Source organism: Athene noctua, chromosome Z (genome assembly GCF_965140245.1).
Source record: "Athene noctua chromosome Z, bAthNoc1.hap1.1, whole genome shotgun sequence".
Classification (NCBI taxonomy): domain Eukaryota; kingdom Metazoa; phylum Chordata; class Aves; order Strigiformes; family Strigidae; genus Athene; species Athene noctua.
Genome location: NC_134077.1, coordinates 22,477,692 through 22,497,492, shown reverse-complemented (window position 1 = coordinate 22,497,492; position 19,801 = coordinate 22,477,692). Strand labels below are relative to the sequence as shown.

Genomic DNA, 19,801 nt, shown 5'->3' with positions numbered 1-19,801 from the left:
TGCTTGTTAGGCCAGGGGGTAATGCTCCAGAACCTTTGCTTTTGGGATCTGTCTTGGGCAGAAATTATCCCACTGGAGACTGTACTCTATTGTCATATTCTCTAGTCTTTTACTAAGGGTTCCCTGTAAAAGTAGCTTGTCTGTCTTTCTAATAAGTAGCTTGAGTGTTTTAAGTTCCCACTGAGTTTTAGAATTATTTTTCTGAAGTGATGACGCTTAAATTAGATTGTTTAATTTTGCTTAGTTTTCTGTCAAGTTAGTTTGTTTGCTTGTTTTGTTCAGTAGCCATCAGTGTAACACTTGTAAAATTACTATTTCAAAGCAGATTTTGATATCTGCTGTAGTATTTAAAAACTATGTGGGGGAATAAATAAGCATCAAGAATGGCAAATATCTTGTGGGTTAAGCAAAGGAATGTGAGAAACTTCTTGTTCTCATTTAAAAATAAGGAATGTTTGAGGCATACCAGTAATTCCCATTCCAAGAATCATTAATAGTTTTATGTGCTAACCAAACTTGAGTACTTCCAACAACTTATTGCCTACTACTTGTCATCATGAGGCATTCTCATACGGTTTGCTGTGGTATTTGTGGCATTTTTGGCTGGTATAAATAATCTTACCTACCCTTGCCTCTCCAGTAAAAGTAATGGTCCAACTTGAAATTGGTTCTGCCAAGCTGTATGCCTTAGCACCAGTTAGCGGCCTCTTTCAACTGTGTGTTGGGCTGCAGGGGACCAGAGGCCAGCAAATTACCTTGCTCTTTTAACACAGCCCTTTCCCTCATTTGCCTCACTTACACTTTGTATTTTTATAATGGTGAAGACACGTATGTTTAAAGATGTCTCCAGAAGTTGTATTTGTGCAGCTGACTTGAACCTAGGTGCACAATATTACTTCCATTAACATTTTTAAATTAAAAAAAACAAACAAACAACAAACAAACCAGAAAATGGGGCTTATTTCTTTCTAAGAGCTGAGTACCTTGCATATGTGTTTGAGGTAATTTCAGTTCTTATTTCCCAGATGTGTGTGCTTGAGAGGACTGCCTCTATGTTCTTTAGTATTTTTTAAGCTGGGCAGACTGAACTTACATGACTGCATTTTAAGTTTATGTAAATTGTTTCCAATATGTCATTTAAAATAATCCAATTTTGAAAATGAGTCTGCTAGTGTGACTTCTCTAATTTTGGGAGATGACACTGCATTTGAAAAATAAATCTCCCTATTGTTAGTGCATTTTAGTTTCAGTTTTAAATTTTGTTACAAGCAGAAAGTGGAACATTAGAAATAAAAGTGCAGATGTGCTGATTCCTTAAGTAGATTAGTAGGTATGTAAACTAAATGCATATTTTCCTGATGAACTGTAGCTATAAAAATGCTTAATGTTGCAGATTAATTTACAGCATGAAGAACTAAAGCTGTATATTTAACAAAAAGCTGTATATTTAACAAATAGCCTTCTCTGCCCCTAAGTCTTTGTCCTTTCAGGCCAAATATTTTCAGTCTCACATTTAGAGTGTAAGTTCTGTAGACTTCAAAACTGCCAGAAGTTATGGAAGATTGTATTATGGTCAAAGCGTTATCAGGTTACTTGTTAAGAGCATGGTTATACTGTAAAAAAGTAGTCTTTCAAAAATGTTTTTGTTTTTTGGATTGGTGTTTTGGGTGTTTTTTTTTTTTTTTTTTCTGAAGCACAAGTTGTTTATCTTGTGGGGGGGGTTTTTTACTCTTCTATTTTTTTTTTTTTTAAAAAAAAAAAAACAACCCAAGGTTTGGGGGTCGTATTATTTTCCAGTATATATGAATTTGTGTGTGAAGTAAGTGTAACAGTAGAAGACTAAATACCTTCCATGCTGCCATTAGCCCTACTTGTAGGTAGTTAACAAACAAAAAAATCCTGAAAACCTGACATTAATGCAAACAATTGTTCATAGAAATGAACTTACAAAGGAAAACTAGGTAGCTAGCTAAGTTAAGAAAATAAGTAGAATTGTAAAGCAGTGGTGTTATATATATATAAGTTGATTTTGAATAAATCTTAACTGTAGAAAAGTTCTGAACAGCACTGTCTTTCTTGCACACATTACTGCTGCCCTTAAAATTAGTTTTAACTTATTGTACTTTGCTTACCTTCAGATTCAGAGTAATTGATCAGTCAGTATGGTGGCGAGGCTGTGCTGCTCTCTGGTATTTCCTTTTCTCAGGACAGTAACTCAATGGTGAAAACTTTTCAGAGTAAATTTAGCAGCTGCTGGGGAGTTGTATCTTGCTTGGTGTTATGAACAGAAAATAAATGTTGAAGGCTAAGAGCCTGTACTGTCTTTAGCTCTTGTGAAATAAAGGGAGAAGAGCTGTGAGTGCTGGGGTCAGTAGAGGTGGGACAAATGTCTCTCTGTCATTATGGCAGGGGGTGGGAAATGTGAAGATTCATTATTTCCATCTGCTGCCTTTCTAATATGAGCAGAAACAATCTATTGGAAATAGTCTGGTTCCAAATAAGCTTTCTTTTGGTCCTAGTGCCTAACAGACATAAGAGTTGCTATTTAAACACCAGCAGCATGTTTGGGTCCTAACACAAAATTAAGGTTGTTGACAAGTTAAGTGGATAAATGTAAAGAATTGTCTGTTTGTGAGGTTGCAGTTGTCAGAATGAGAGGTTTGCATTGTAAGAGGGAGAAGTCTATCAGCACCCCCAAGCCCATAATAAATGGCAATTCATTTTGAGCCATCATCTGCACAGAATTTTCTGGATTTTCTTGAGAGCATGTTTTGAAGCAGTAGGTTACATGTTTAATGTACATGATTGGGTTTATGTTAGGTTGCATGTTTAGGTTTTGGTCAGCATGTCGAGCTAGCCAGTCCAAGTTCCAGTACCATCTTCATCAGAATGAGAGCAGGAAAAGTGATTGGCAGTTACATCGGTAAACTATTTTTCTCATTGAAGAACTGATTAAATATGATGTGATTTGTATACAGTGAATATGTTTATTGAAATATTGAGCCATACTGTGCACAAAGTGTCTGTAGGCTTTGGTAGAATATCATTATAACCACTGAACAAGGTACCTTGTTTGCCATGCCTTGCCTCTTGATAGACTGTTCTCTTGAGTCCAAAATGGAAAGAATATTGGATTTTAAGGATAACTTACTGTAATCAATCTAATAAAATAAAATAGTTATTTATAAAATACAGATTTTTAACACTTCCCCACAGCACCAGTTACTTACAGCTGAGTTGCCTGGCTGTCATAGTCAGGCAGTCTGAAGTACCTGGTGTTGAGGACAGGGTTGGGTTTCATATGTTTGATTATGATCCATATTTTGGCTCATGAAGCAAGATGGCAGGGATATTTATAATTTGTCTCTACCCATAAAATCTTTTGTCTTGTGTGATTGATAGTGCCAAAAGGAAGAGGGTCACTCATATTTCCATTAGAAAAGGAAGAGGATGTCTGTCCCCTGCATCTGATTTTGCCAGCACCTTTATAAATATAGAGCTTTGTAGCAAACATTGTGTTGTTGTGTAACAACAGCTAGCAACTAAGCCCCACTCAGCACTCGCTCATTCACCCTTGGCAAGATGGTGGAGAGAATCAGAAGAGTAAATGTGAGAAAACAGGTGGGTTGAGATAAAGACAGGGTAAAGCAAAGGCCATGCACACAAGCAAAGCGAAACAAGGAACTGATTCAGTACTTCCCATCGGCAGGCAGATGTTCAGCCATCTCCAGGAAAGCAGGGCTCCATTGCATGTAGCAGTAACTTGGGAAGACAGATGTCCTAACTGCAAATTTTTGCCCCTTCCTTCTTCCCCCAACTTTATGTGCTCAGCATGACATCATATGGTCTGGGATATCCCTGCGGTCAGCTGTCCCAGCTGTGTCCCCTCCTGACTTTCCATGCACCCCCAGCCTAGTTGCTGATGGGGTTGAGAGATAAGCAGAAAAGGTCTTGACTCTGAGTAATCACTGCACAGCAATAATTAAAACATCCCTGTGTTATCAAGTTTCCAGCACAAATCCAAATCATAGCACCATGCTATCTACTATAAAGAAAATTAACTCTATCCCAGCCAAAACCAGCACACACTGTAATATAACATAGGGCATGCAGAAATGGTCAGCATAAAGGCACTGACATTGATCTGGGAAATGCTGATGCTGGAAAATGTGGCCTTCAAAGAGTTTTGCAGAGAGAATATTTTCTGAACACAAAATTGATGGTAAGTTCAGATATTCAGAGACAGGACAGAAGTGCAAGCAGGAAAACAAGTGGGTACTAGAATGAGAATTGGGAAGGGGTAGATGAAGGCAAGCTTGTCTGTGTTGCATCTTGTGATGAAGGGTGGGTGTAGTGTACTCTGAAGTGCCTAAAAACTCCAGTGAGATGGCAGTGAAAAGGAGGTACTTGTAGAAGTGGAGATAAGGGTGAAATTATTTTTCAGGAGTGTTAAGGTGAGGACAAATGAGAAGGTGGGAGTGGGGAGATCTGAGGAGAGAGATGCATTACCATCATGAGGGCAGAACTATCTCTCCAAAGCTGCAGCTTGGCTTAGCCTGGAGGAGATGCAGGAGGGCAGCCAGAGAAAAGGAGCTAGTTTTCAAGGTGTGCTACAGCCTGGACTAACAAAGGTGATTGCACAGGGGTATGGAGAGAAGTCGTATGGCAAAGTGAGACACTGAGTGGGAATAGGAGAGACACCCTTCAAATGTGTTGTGATTTTTACAAAGTGTTTTCTAGGGGGAATGAGGCAAGAGAAGGGCTGGTGAGTACTTGATTTTGGAGCAAAAATTATTATTCATATAAGCATACTTCTTTGAAAAGTTTTACATATATAGGTGGTGCTGCATGCAAATTAGATGTACCGGATAATTTTCGTGAGTTAATGGTATTACCAGTGGTGCTGTGACACTTCACGATCCAGGTGTGGAAACAGTTGATTCATCAGAGTGTGATTTGTTCTAATTATAACATAGCTAATTATTGTATTTAAAAGGAGTATGCAGACATATTGGCAACTTTCTTCCCTCACACCTACCTTAGAAATACTTACTCAAAAATTAAAATTTTCAACAGTACATTTTGCAAAGCTGAACTTCTTCACATATGAGTAACTTGGACTTTAGGTGGAGATGTTAATAAAAATGAATTTGAACAGCTGCTCTTTATTGATATTTTCCTCTTAACTGTAATGGTTAACCACAGCATGGTTTGTTGAGATAATGCTTTATGGCATGGAAGCATCTTGTTTGGTATATAGAGGTTACGAAATCATATTGTTGTGCATAAAAACTCAGCTATAAATTAGCCCAAAGCATAGGGCTATGTGGTCAGCTAACACTACCTGATCTGTATTTCACATGTGCTCTGTTAGCCCTCTCTATCTTTTTTCCATTCTGTTGCTTGAAAATCTTTTCCAAAACATTTTACTGACCTTTATTTCAAAAATCCATGTTTCTGTTTTGGTTTGTTTTCCTGCAGGCAGAATCATAAAATCTTAATCAAGTGAAAATGGCCATTAGCAATCTGACATCAAAGGCTGTACTACTGTATGATGAATGGATTAAAGATGCCGGTGAGTCATTTAAATCTGAAATCTACTAATTTTCAATCATTTTGGATAGCTATGTGTAGCTATTTTAGGTGTACTGTTTATCAACTTAAAGTAGCTTTGTCTTCCTGTAAACGTTTCTGAGATTTGCCAGGTTACCTATTGACACTTTTAACTATAAAGAACAGACTAGTTTCTGTATTTTAAAAAAGTAAAAAAGCAAAATTCAGCTAGTTTACAGGTATAACCTCAGACTAAAAGTGCAGACAGTGATTCTTCTGTAAGAGCTTTTGGCTTGCCTGAATACATAGTTTGTTTCTCCTGTGCTGCTGAACAGAAAGCTTGAACTCCTTTTAGGTACTGAACAATGGTATTTTAGCAGTTTATTGAGCTAGCTGCATGTTGTTACTGCATTTTGCTTTTGCAGAGTGAAAGAAATAAAGAACTTGTTAAATTACAGTATCTTGAAATTAATCCTCCGGTTAATTAACTGTGACAGTTCTATTTTGAAAAGGCATGTTAGTCTCTTGTTGCAACTGGTATGAGGATATTAAACACACTTTGCTTTAATGTTGTTCTGTAGTTGTACATGCCTACCAAAAAATGACGGAACATTTCAAGTTTGAGGTTAGGACCCATCTGTCACAGTGGCATTCCTGAGTGTTCCTCACTGTGGTAGGCACATAGTGACAGGGATTAGCTAACTCCTGGAGACAATTTAAGAAGAGGTTAAGGTTTGATCACTAAAATTACTAGTTTATCTTTTCCAGTACAGCTGAGAACAATTTATCTTGTTCTGTAGAACCACAGCATGTAACTGAGAAGGGATTTTTATCAGCATGATTTGCAGAGTGAAGTGGATTGGGACAGAGCTGGCTGAGGGAGTGTTTCTGCTGCAGTGTCCACGACTTCAGAATTTGAGTTCCTCATCTCCCTGCCTACCAATGCTTGTATTTGGCATCTCGTAGCATGCTGTTAGTGGCAGGACATGGTTTCCTCAGGACTAAATTTGGAAGACCAATGAGAAAGTTTTGGTAGTACCAGTGCAAGGGGTGAATGCAGAAAACGCAGTTGATTGTGAAGAGCTGGTGATTCTCTTCTTGCTGGAGCAACACATACAAATGCCTAATGCTGTGGTTCACAACTCTTGCTGGTCTGTGGGCAGCAGCACTGGGCACGTTACAGACTGAGCAGCATTACAATGTGCTTTCCTTCTCTGTCTGTTTTAAAACTTCCAGTGGCTGTAAACAACATCAGAGGGTCTCACGGGTGATAGGTTGCTTGAATGCTGTGGGTTTAAAATCTCTAACGTAAGACATATATCCATGAATTACAGACTTAACAAAAATTGCAGTGGTCTAATTTCATCCCCAAAATACAGCAGCAAACCGTGAAAGCAGCAGTTTGAGTCAATTAAGTTTGGGGTCATTCAGAAATGAATCTTCCAAAAGTCAGTTTACCAAAAAAAAAAAAAAAAAAAATCAAACCAAAACATGAAGTTCTTATCAGTTCTGCTTATGGAGATATGTGAAAGTCTTTGGTGAACTACAGAAGGGTGCAGTGGAATCATGGTGAAGCTCAGAGAGCACCTGCCAGACTCAGCTAGGGGAAAAGGGAGTGGGGCATGCATAGGAGGAGGACTCTCATCAATACTTCCAGAATAACTGGAGAGCAACTGGCAACATTTTTACAGTTTGGAGGCTTGTAATGTGAAGTGTGTGTTTTGTAGTGCTGGGAAAGTGGTGATGTATCTGCACTGAATAGGCACAGGCTTCAGGTACTAAGCTATGAATACCAACTGATGGGACAGACTTGAAAATTCCTGTACTTACTAAGTCTAACGCTGTACTGCTTATAAAGCTCAAGGATCTTGAAAATGGGGCAACTCCACTTCTGTGACTTGAACTTGTGATATAAGGTTCATGCTTTTCCAGAAGAATGAAGTCTTATGTGGTGATATAGCCTGGGTGATCTGCTTTGTGCATTGCCGTCCTATGCTGCCCTCTGAACCCCATTCATTTGTGAAAACACAGACTTTTCATGAAGGAGAGCTCTAAACAGAAAATCGTGTCACTCGATTCTGTGTCTCCTCTTCATTATGTGTGAAGAATTGATGCAGAAAGAAGCACTGAATCCTCCAGGTGCTAAATCCTGTTACTCAGTCAGTATGGATTTGAGGTGAATAGACTCTGGAACATCATCAGTGACAGCAAAACCTAAACCATTAAAAATTATGTATCTTTCTGTAACTATTTCAGGATTTAGTAAGAACTGGAAAGATCTGATTTCTTTTTTTTTTTTTTTTTCCCCCCCTCCTCTAGATCCAAGACTGGAAGGCTGGCCACTCATGTCTTCCCCTTTTCCAACAACCTTTATCATTGGAACCTACATTTATTTTGTCACGTCCTTGGGACCCAAACTCATGGAAAATAAAAAACCTTTTGAACTTAGGCAGATAATGGCATTTTATAATTTTAGTGTGGTAGCCCTCTCTTTATATATGACTTATGAAGTAAGTACTACTTTTATTTGTAATGTATTTATATAATGTGTCTACTAACTTTTAATAAATTTATTAATATAATCCTTACTCTGAAATTCTCAAACTATTGTTCTGATTGTTGTAATGATATTCCTCCAAGCAATATGCTGAAATAATTGAGCTGATACTTGAAAAAAGAGAATGTCATACCTAGAAAAATGTAAATTATTTTGTGTCATTATATATAATTTAAATAATTAACAATTCTTATAATATTTAATTTCCTTGGTCTGTAGCAGGTAAAGCAGACTACATGTTTTTTCTTAGTCTGTTGTAATTGTTTCTGTCCTACTATGTGATAATCAACACTGATGTTTCAAACGCTGTATAGAGTGTGTTTACTATGGAAAAATCTTCAGTTAGACCTGCCTTTTAAATGACAGAAGTTAACAAAATCTACATTGGAGATCGTCATCCTCTAAAAAAACCCAAAACAAAACCAGTGAAAAACCTAACAAAAAACCCCACCCAAAACCCAAACTATGAAAATCTTTAGTGCTGATTTTTTTTTTTTTCCCCCCCAACCCCAAAATAGCAAATACTCTTTCTCTCAAAAGGTATGTTAAGATTTTGCTGTAGTTTGTAGCTAATGTTAGACTTTAAGGCTGGAAGACCTGATTTTTATAGTGTTATAGGTTGAATGACCTAAAAACCTTAACAGTCTGTAGTGGTGTAGACTATGTAGAAGCTTTAATTTAGAACCTTAAACCTTAAGATAGCTAATGTCTGAGTTTTCTTTTCTTTTTTTGGTTGGTTGTTGGGGTTTTTTTGGTTCATTGTTTTTTAAAGTGTAGCCATTTAACAATAGTAATGTGTGACAGATAGCCTTATACATTTGCTTGGTGAAGCCCACTATGCTAGCACTGACCCTCTTTGTGCTAAATCTGTCTATGTGGCTATTTCAGATTTGGCAAACTGCTAATGAAAAGTTATCAGATTATTGTGCCAAATTGTCAGGATACCTTTCTGTTAGCTCAATTTGCATAAATTTCATCACGAGATAGTGAACTGCTTGTCATTTCTAACAGCGCTCTAAAGGCAGACCAGCTATTTTGTCATGACTGTTGTGTGGAAAGTGGTGGACAAGATGAACGCATTTGCTATTTAGACTTTGTTTTGAAAAATCACCAAACTTCCTTTTGTGATTTGGTGCCAAGTTTGGTTTTGGTTATAACCCTCAGAAACAAAAACAATATTAAACTTTTATTAGTGTCTGACACTAACACAGTATTCAGTTAACCTGCTGTCAAGAATTCCATGTTACAATGTTGTGAAAGAATGCATGGATAGAGTGTAACAGATTGAATTTCTGCTATTGTCTGTTGGTCAGCAAAAAGCTGATTCTTTTCTTCTTTGGGACCAAGCCATTTGGTGGGTGTTTTAGTATTGTGCTGTCTTGGTGTTGTTTCAAATCTTGTTTTATTTAAGCAACTGATTCTTTTAGGAAGTTAAATGGACTAAACCCCTCCATCTGTTATGAGAACTGAACCTCCTATTGTGCATGAGTTGATGATGATCAGTGGATGAGAAGCACTTTATAAACAGACATAAGATACAGTAGTCCTAGTAGCTGGCAGGGAAATGAGACAAGTATATTAACAATGTTGCTCTTGTTCAAGCTTTAATGTATTCAAAGAGAAAAATTAAATTATATTTGTTACATGCAGTTCTTCGGTGATATATGTGCTCTCAATTGTAAAACCCTAGCTTCTCATGCTGGTATCAGTGAAAGACTAATTCAACCATGCAGTTTAAGCAAAATTTTAGAAACGATGATAGCTGAAAATACAGTTCATATAGATTTGTTCCTTGTCTTCAATGATATTAAGCCATATGTTTCTGTTGTGCTGGTTTTCTTTCAGTATTAAGATGCTGTGCTGGTTTCTTTTCAGTATTAAGGTCGTTGGCTATGATAGCAACTTTTAAAATTTCAGAATGTTTGTTTTTATGGTGTGATTTACTCAGTAAAATGCCTTTTAAGTTCTGGTTTTGAGATGCAGCTGTTTCTCCTCTTCGGTTACTAATGCTGCAATAATAGTTGTAAGAAGAAAGTTCCTATCTATAGGTGTAGTCCTGGAATTAGAAATTCATTAATCTGCAATAGCAAATGATTTCATGGTAGCTAGACCACATGATTGACAAGGTTGCTGATTTAACAAGTTTTTAATATTGTTTCCCCTTCCTGCTTAGTGATTGCAATAGTAATCCGAAATTAATGAATTTTTCAAAAGACATGAAGTAAGTGTTTGCCCTTTCCCTTTTCTTTGCTTCAGTTTCTTATGTCAGGTTGGGCCACAGGGTACTCATTCCGGTGCGATATTGTTGACTACTCGAGGTCACCTACAGCTCTAAGAGTAAGTTGCCAAGCACAAAGCTGAATTGTTATGCCACACTGACTTTATTCTTAGAAATGCTTTTTGAACAACCAAATGCACTGTTGTAGAGTGGAATGCACTAAATGGAAATGCCCTCTTTCATAATGTAGCGCATGAGTTAGCTGGTTGGTGGTTTGGGAGAAAGGAAGAGGCAACGTATTTGTTAGCTTGTTCTTCTTGGTTTTAAAATTCCTTCAGGATTAAAAATTGGTGTTTGTTTTTAAAGAAAAACCAAACAGACTATACATTTAAATATTTCTGCCAACTTTATGACACAACTTACTTGTCCTAATACTTTCCTTTATTTAGTCACATATTTTTCCTGCAGCTACTTGTCTTATTTATGACTATTATGATTAGACAATTTTTCGTTTTTTGCTCTTGCAGATGGTACGAACTTGTTGGCTTTACTACTTTTCCAAGTTCATTGAATTATTAGACACTGTAAGTATTTGTAGCCTAATAAAAGAAGTAGAGATATTTCCTTTTCACTATAGAGGAACTGGTGCTGTTGGGGACTGGGGACATAAATTGCTTTTTATTTAGTTCTCCTGCCTTCCATTATTGAAATACCATCAAGGTGTTTACTCTTATTATCTCTGCTCATCTTATTGTTTTATTACACTGTTGTTCCTTGGTTATCAGGAAAATTTTAAATGAGGGAACACACCTTTAAAGATTTAGGAAGCCCTGATAACTTGTCTCTTTAACAGCTGAATACCCTACCCTGTTGTGCTATGGCAATATTGTCTCAACACTACAGATGATAAACAGTGTTGATCATGCTGAATTTTTTCCAAATCGTCTTCAGATTTTATTTTCCACATTCACAACATTTGCATCAGCAGCTCTGAATACAGCGTAACTTGCTATACCTACCTGCTCTAAATTCCTGTGTATGTTTTGAGGATCATAACTTTAGATGTGCTTGATATCAGGCTGTCACTCTAACCTGTTTCAAAGAAAGTCTGAGCAGCAATGCACTGAAGCAGAGTGCAGACCTTACTCACCACCAGCAGCCATCTGCCTTTACCTTCTTCCTGAGACTGACACCTAGTAGGATTGATTTAGCTATTTTCATACCAGCTTCTGAGTGTTGGAACCAGCTGCAATATCATTTGCCCTGTTATATGGAGCACTATAGTGATAATTCAGGATCTGACTCATGAGCAGTTAGGATGTTCTACACCCTGCGAGCAAAGTTAGCCATCTGACTTTCATCTCCAAATGCCTATGATTCAGCACTGGAAGATCTTACTGACTGAGCCAAATGGAATGGTAATGGAAGGGCCAGGAATGCTAAAACTGGAAAAGCCTGACAAGTTTAGTCCTCTATTTACCTTCACTATCCACTGGTTAGTCCGCTCATTTTTAATTAGTCCTGGGCCTGAAAAATTAAAAAGAAAAAAAAAAAAGGTTTGTTTGAATCTGCCCAATCAGGTACCTGTTTCTCAGCAGCTTTTTGGTTTTATTGCAGAAGTAATTTAACTGTCTTTAAGTAAACTGTTGCCAAATGTTTTCCCTGGCACATCAGACTTCTTTTCTTCTGTGTTCATTTGCTCACCATTTGATACTACCCTTTGCATGACCTTACTTCTCCTTACAGAGTTTTCTTGCTCTTAAGACTTCCCTTAACAGTACCCTTGATATCTGTCCTTTAAAATGTGGTTTGTCAGTATTGATTAAGAATACGTACATATATTTTGTCCAATTCTGCCTTTTTCAGAGAATGCTAAGTCAGTGAGATATATATATATGTGTGTGTGTGTGTGTGTAAAGTGCTATTTATGTAACTTACTATTTTCTACTGTCTCTATCTGTTGCTCATCTTTTGGTTCATTTTCTCAAATGGTCTTGCATTAGTAGTTCAGGGAACTTAAAATCTGATGCTTCTAGATACTTCTCAATCCAAGCAAGTCCATTTTATGCTGTCTGTTACACATGCAGGTGATGGCTCAACCTTGGACATCTGCTTTCAGAGCTTGCCCTGGCTTTTCAGACTCTACAGGTGGATTTTGCATCCTGGCTTAATTTTTTTTTTTTTTAAACTAGCCTGCATATCCAGAGCGTGTTTTGCTTCTCCCAAGACTGCAACTGTGAAAAATCTTTAAACGTATAGTAGTGAGCAACCAGTGAGAAAACTGATGCATACAGTTTTCTGTAAGTATGCTGGGCTTAATTATCTCCTGTAACATTCTGTTCATTAAAAATCTGTTTCAGATATTTTTTGTGCTGCGTAAGAAAAACAACCAAGTTACATTCCTGCATGTCTTTCATCATTCCATCATGCCATGGACCTGGTGGTTTGGAGTCAAATTTGCTGCAGGTAGTGGGGAGAGAGTTTAAGTTGTACCTGTCTTCTGGTAGTAGAAGTTAATTATGCTAGACAGAAATATTTAAAGACCAGAATTAAAAACCTTGCAAACATCAATGTTTTTAAATTTAGATGTCTGCAGTATTTCATGGAACATCTGAGATCATAATTATTTAAATGGGTGGGGAGTACTCATCTTTCCTATTTAACAGCATTTCATGCAGTGTTGGTTTCTCATGGCGTGGGAAGGTGCAGAGGAGAGAGCTGTATATAAGCAGAGCATTATTACATGAAAAAGAAATGTGACTGCAAAGTCAGAAATGCTAGGAGAGACGTATGAGGCAGATAACTGTTGAAACTACTTCAAAGCCATTTGTCCCCCTGAAATGTAAGAAGTGAGTTGGATGGGAGGACTGTGTTCTCTTTTTTTCTCATCTGTTTAAGAAATTATTCAGGCTTTGATGCAGGTTTCTTTACTGGCTTTAGGTAGCATAATTGGGGTTTATTTACATTTAACACTTTGGCTTTCACAAGATGACAGAAATATTTTTCTGGACCTTACTTATTACAGAAACTTATTTGAATTGTACTGAATTGAAAGTCTTTGTCCACTTATAGCTTACCTTCACTTTCTCCTTTCCTGTTCTATGTGTCTATACATGCATCTTCCTATGATACATTATTAGTGTGCGCCACTAATATATATAGCTTGCCATGAGAATAGTCTGGTAAACACAGAGTGGAGAAATTAAGTCTTTTAGTAGTCCATCTCTAGGAGGTATGTGGGTTTTTTTCTACTGAACAATAGGGGGGTTTGCCCATGTTTCTTTGCTCATGTTCTCTGGCATGTTTTTTTTCTCCCAGAAACTCAGTGATGAATAGGTGAAGAGAACCACTGCTTATTAAATCTGATCTGTTAATATCTGTTTATGAATACAAAGCAGGCCAGAAAATTTATAAATGGGATATTTTGAACATGTCCAGTGTGCAGATATTCCTAGTGTATAAAAGGATATAATTCTGCTGTATTTGTTGAGTTTCTGTTACTAGGAAGCTGGTTCCTTAATTGTCTTTCTCCAATGTTCCTGAGTAACTGGTATTTTAAGTTAACGATGAAATTGTGAATAGCTTTCTCAGCATACATTTCAGTGTGTTTATAGATCTGCAAAAAAAAAAAAAATCAAACCAAAAACCAGCAACTAACAGTCCCTCCTTTTCAACCTTGAAAAGTTTCCATTTATAGGTGATTAACTTTCTGCATTTTATCTGGACTTCAGATCAGTATACCAGCTACAGGCTTCTGATTTTTGCATCAGATTCAAATTTTCCATGTGATAATTTTACAAATGCTTTCAGCAAAGTGTGCAAGAACTGGTTTGTCCTCTGCTAATAATAGTTCCTCATACTCATGCAGAGCTGTGTGTATTCCTACAACTCTATTGCTTATCTTTATACTAATCTTTCCAAATATTGTTCTGTGTGATAGCTTCATATTTTTTTTGAGCACTTCAGTCCTGCTGCTGATTACCTTCTATTCAGTTTCATCACTGTTTGTCCTTCTGAAGAGTGACATTGATCAAGTCTTCAACCTGTTTGTAAAAAAACCAATGGGTTTGAATGGAGAGGCTGATTCTTCTCTTTCTGTTATAAACAGGGAAATGGTGCTTATGTATGTTGTTGCTTTTTGGAGTGTAGTTTTGTCGATTAGGTTTTTTTCTCTGCTTTAAGTATTTATTTTTTCTTCTGAATATTCACTGTACAAGCCAAAAAAAAGTATGTATGTTTGAACTGTAAGAACACTCAAATTATTTTTAAAAATACAAATAGCTAAGTTTCAAAGAAAGTTTGCAATCACAGTTGGAGGTGTTATGATCTATCAAGCTGGAAGATTAGTGTGAGCTACTAAAGTCACAAAATATATTTTGTATTTAACTTGATTAAGTCTTAATGGAAAATTAGCTTTTTCCCCCTCACTAAATGTCTGCTTTTATGTAATTTTATTTTCTTCCTGATGCTCAGTATTTTCATGTTTATATTTCTCTTAAAAATACTTTGCTGTCTGCCACTTCTTGGATCACTTTACCTATAATTACTTGTGTTCATTAAAATGACTTCATCATCTAAGTCCACAGTTGATCCAATGGAAAAGGAAGTATTTCCTTACTTGGTTTGTGAAATGTTCCTATTTTACTAGCTTAAGTCATGATTTTGCCCCACATGAGGCTATTTGGCCTTAAATTTCCTTCTCACTGTAAGAATGCTTTTGAGATGGACAATGGATTTGTGAGACACTCATCACTCATGATTCCAAAAACTTACTGTCCAAAACGGTGGATCTTTCCCTGGGAATCTGGAAATCTGTGTTGGGGAGACAATTATTATTTATCCTCCAGAACATCACAAAGTTCAGCATTATGTCTAGAAAAGAGGTGTAAAACAGGAGAAATACTGTTCCTACTAATTATCTGCATCTTCATCATTTATATATTGGAATTAAAAATACTAAAAAATGAATCAAAGAACAGAAAATTCATTTAAAACCTTTTACAGATTATTAGATCAGCTAAGCTTTATAGCTGTTTTGGAAATGCTTAGATAAGCCTTTTCTGAGAAAGAAAACTGATACAATCCCTCAGAATTGGTGGTCTGTAGGTTTTGTGTTGGTTTTTTCTTTTTTTTTTTTTCTACCCTGACTCAGAACAAAGTACTAGGACCTGAGATGGCTTTTTAAATACCTGATACAATAATACTACTACTATGTTTTGGTTTTCTACAGGTGGTTTAGGAACATTTCATGCTTTGCTGAACTGTATCGTCCATGTTGTCATGTACACTTATTATGGAATCTGTTCTTTGGGACCAGCCTATCATAAATATTTATGGTGGAAAAAATACATGACAACTATACAACTTGTGAGTAACTTTCTTTTTGACATAAAAACCTTTCAAAGCTAATTGTGGCTAACTGTAAATGCAGTACATTTGTACTTTTAATTATGTTCATGTGTGTAGCTTACAGTTGGTACAAAGTTTACTCATGTTTTAATTGAGTAAAACAAAAGTCATGAGCTCCCCTCAGTTCCATATTTAATCTGCTGACTTCAGCATTCACTACAATCACAGATTCAGACACATGATCTTTACAGTTATTGCAGTACTTGATAAATATATTTACAAAACTCATTGCCTGTGTAAAAATGATTAGAATGTAAGTTTGCACCAAGAAAACATAATTATTGTACAGAATACACATGGGACTAGTACTGAGGAAAGGAAATAAAGTCCTGCTTTAGAATTTCATGTGTGTTCTTTCACAGGAAATGTTTATGTTTAGAGATTTCACCTCTCTAACTCAGAGCATTAAAAACCACTCTTGCAGTAATTACATTAAGTATTTTATCAACCTTAGATCACTTTCAAAAGGTTGGTGCTCCGGGTGCTTTTCATGCCCAGTTTTTTTCATAGCCTAATTTTCAAAATTCAGCTTCTGGCTAAACAATTAGCTTGGCCTGAGCAAGTATGCTGATGAAAGATGGAAAGGAGCAGGGAGAAGCAGCCATGGCTGTCTGCTTGCACTAGGTTTGGCATTAATAGAATAGTTCACAAAACCATGTGTAATTCTAAACAAATTAGCTTGAATATTTGTAACTTACTTAAAGCCTTTTGTCTTGGAGGCACTAGCAGTGGATTATTAACTTGGAGTTCATGTGGAAATTTTTTAAAATCTTCCATTAAATTTTTTGGGGGGGACCTGCTGGCCTTTCTGTCACATGCTAGTATGCAGTGAAGGTGGGAATTCATATTCACCAACCATGTAATGGTTAGTTTTTTGGGTTTTTTTGTATCTAATTTTTCTAAAGGAGCCTCTCATTTGTCACTGGTCAAACACTGTCTGCCTCCTTCTTTCTTCTCTGAACTGGCCAGAGCAGACTCCCATTCTCCTAGTATGGGATTCTCAAGTGCTGCTTGTAATTCAGTTCATCCCAGGACTTTCCTTTCTTTACTCTGTGAACATGTTTTTCAGTAGAGTAAGGTTTTGGGTGAGGAGCATTAAAAAGGTGCATCTCTGTCATTTTAAAAAGACCCCTCCCTTCTGTTTTTCTATATACAAGTTATGCTGAATCTTTCTAAACTCCTGTGGTCAGTTTGTCATTTATTTAAAAAGTATTTCTTTTCTTCACCTTTTTTTCTCCAGGTCCAGTTTATTATGATTACAGGCCATATAGGACAAATCTACATCATGGATGATTGTCCGTACCAGTATCCAATTTTCATGTTTATTATTTGGCTATATGGCTCTATGTTTTTAGTCTTGTTCCTCCACTTCTGGTACCACGCTTACACAAAGGGACAAAGACTACCAAAGATGGCAAGAAATGGGATCAGCAAAGATCAGTGAAAAAAATTCTTGTCTCTAAAACCAAAAAAATGTATATGTCAAAGTGAAAACTTGCACTACTTGGCAATCAAGATATTTAGGTGCACACACTACATGATGTGTATTTTGTATGTTTTCTTCCAAAACAGAATTTGTATTTTTAGCATAAGTTATTTGAGAGTCAGAATTTGGGGGAGCAAGGAAGCAGCATGGATCAGTGATTTAAAAAAAAAAAAGGCATTTTTTCAACAACTTGTTCATGTCTGTCCTATAAGAAGTCAAGGGATAGATGATCTCTAGAAGATGCATGAAAATAAAGATACTCACTGGGAAAATGTGTATGATGAGTAGTGAGTAGTCTGAACACCGAGGGGGAAAAAATTACTTCACCTTAAATGTTGTAAGTTGTTGAGACTGTCAGTTGCATTTTATTGAAAGAATGAATCTTCAGTAAGTACTGTTTATGGAATCTAAAACTTATTAATATAGTTAATACAGAAACATTATTACATGTGTTTACAAACTATATTACTTTAAAGAAAGGAATGTATGTTAATCTGTCAAGGTATGGTGTTTCATCAAAGATCACAGATTTTTGGATATACTTTTACTAAGATAACTTAATTCATTTCATGCTCTACTCACTTGAACATTATTCTAAATGTCAGTAACCTACTGATTTGGGGATAATCTTAACTCTCTTGTAGCATAATGATCAAAATGGCTGTAGCCTAATATACTTATTATTCAATGTATCTATGGTTATATTTTGATATTGGTAGCCTAGGCTGTTTAGGAAGGAAAAAAAAAAATCTTGTAATTTAATAGTCAAATTCTTAGTCCTCAGGTTTAAAAAAAAATATTTTTGATTGAAGCCTGTCACCTAGCATGATTGTACTGTATTTTCTTCCGTTTCCATTATCTACTGAAATACATGGCTAGAAAGATTTTCTGTTGTTTTTTTTCATTATTATTATTATTATTGTTTTCAACAACTCAAGGTTAAAGTTTCTCCATTAATAGCACCACTTACCTTGTCCTGAACTAAGCAAAAATATATGTACCATTTTGAGCTGTTGAGTGGGGCAGGCAGTGGTGACTGGGCAAGACTCCCGTCCATGTAGTTTTCCAGTATGTTCTTTTCCATGGTTAGGCAGATCATTAGGGTCACACATGTATAGAAATCAAAGGACCTAGCTATTTGTACACAAGTTACATTCGTGCTGTATGAGTTTATTAAGGAATTGGTGCATGCAACAGATGTCTAAATGAGGAGCTGAAGGTGTTCAGATTAGTTACCTTTAAAAGTACTGTTTTCTGTTATATTCACTGCTAACAGAGAAGCAGCTTGTGATACTTGTTTTGTGCTTGATCTGATCTGTGGGATTTTCAAATACCCAAAACTTTGGGACAGCTTTTAAATTGCTTCCCTGTTGTACAATTCCAAGAAAGTAAGTTTTGTTACCTGGATACTTTCATGGGAATACTCACATTTATGATGCATTGTTAATGCTAAAAAAATTTAAACATTATCTTGAACATGAGTTGCAAATTACTTCTTTGCAAATGAGATTATATACAGGTGGTCTTTATAAAAGAAATTTTTAAAAACCCCTATATTTTATCTTTCCACTACTTAATCCCTTTAGCTTTCAACTGCCCTGGCAGATAGAAAATAGATTACAGAAAGGATTTGGTTTGCTTGAGATATATATTATAACTCCTGAATTTTAGATCCTGGATCCTAGAATCCTCAGTGCTGAGATTCAGCTCCCTGGCACTGCATATGGAGAGGTGCTTTAGTGCAGAATCCAGTACAGCTGGGGTGCTTGTCAGGGGCCACACAGATTTTCGTCGGTGGGAAAGGCAATCACTGATTTAAGTCTTAGTCTCCAGCCTCTGTGTGTATGCCCCTGGCTTCCAAAGGAGGGAGTCATCTCCTAAAGACAGAAACGCGTTGCTGTTTTTTTGAACAGCTATAAAGGATTAGCCTCTGATTTATTTTTAAATCTTGAATAGTGCCTATTTTTTATATAATAATTTATTAAGTACTGACGAAGAAAGTGGGGCAATTTGGTTCATTTAGGCCTTCTTGAGCCTGCAGATTCAAATCTCTTTGGGAAATGCAGGCCTTTTGGGGAAAAGCTGTAACAGCTAGTTGGTAGTATAGAGTGGATGATGCTACTCTGCTTCTTCTGGAGGGAAGTGGGCATTACTCTAGTCTTGCAGGTGGCTCCTGTGCTGGTAGTGAAGGTCCTAGTTCTGGTCTCCAATTTTGCAATTACGCCCCTGTCCCTGCCCCATAAACATGCATGGAGGAATGCATCCTGCAGCTGGATGTGAGGGGCCAGATACTTGTTTGTTGATTTGAGACCCAGATCTGCAACCGATTCTTTAAACTCACTTGGGTTTAAGTAGGAGCTGAGACAATACACGTTCAAAACTAAGCAGCTCAGCATGTGGGCAGGTGCTGAACAGAAAGGAGGCAGGAAAAACCTGAATGTCCAGCCGTTGTACAGTAGCCAACTGCCTCCAGAGTGAGTTTGAGATTAAGAATTAATAATCAAGAGCAGAAACTGGAGATGCTAATCATCCAGTGGGCTGTTGGTAAGTGCCATTTCAGACTCCTACTGCATCATTT

At 36.7% G+C, this 19,801-nt stretch overlaps 1 protein-coding gene across 3 annotated transcripts in view; it reads left to right on the top strand.

Moving 5' to 3' along the window:
- Positions 1-18,078, top strand: part of ELOVL7 (ELOVL fatty acid elongase 7) — a 33,115-nt gene extending 15,037 nt beyond the window's left edge. Inside the window, exons 2-8 of one of the 3 annotated variants that reach the window (XM_074932098.1) lie at positions 5,482-5,575; positions 7,873-8,063; positions 10,367-10,447; positions 10,856-10,912; positions 12,689-12,794; positions 15,559-15,695; positions 16,978-18,078. In XM_074932098.1, coding sequence (XP_074788199.1) covers positions 5,512-5,575; positions 7,873-8,063; positions 10,367-10,447; positions 10,856-10,912; positions 12,689-12,794; positions 15,559-15,695; positions 16,978-17,181 — 840 coding nt within the window. In that variant the 5' untranslated portion in view covers positions 5,482-5,511 and the 3' untranslated portion in view covers positions 17,182-18,078. Of the gene's footprint in view, positions 1-5,481; positions 5,576-7,872; positions 8,064-10,366; positions 10,448-10,855; positions 10,913-12,688; positions 12,795-15,558; positions 15,696-16,977 lie in introns of those variants that run through there. The other 2 variants (XM_074932099.1, XM_074932100.1) reach the window with 2 other exon arrangements.
- The last annotated feature ends 1,723 nt before the right edge of the window (positions 18,079-19,801 follow it).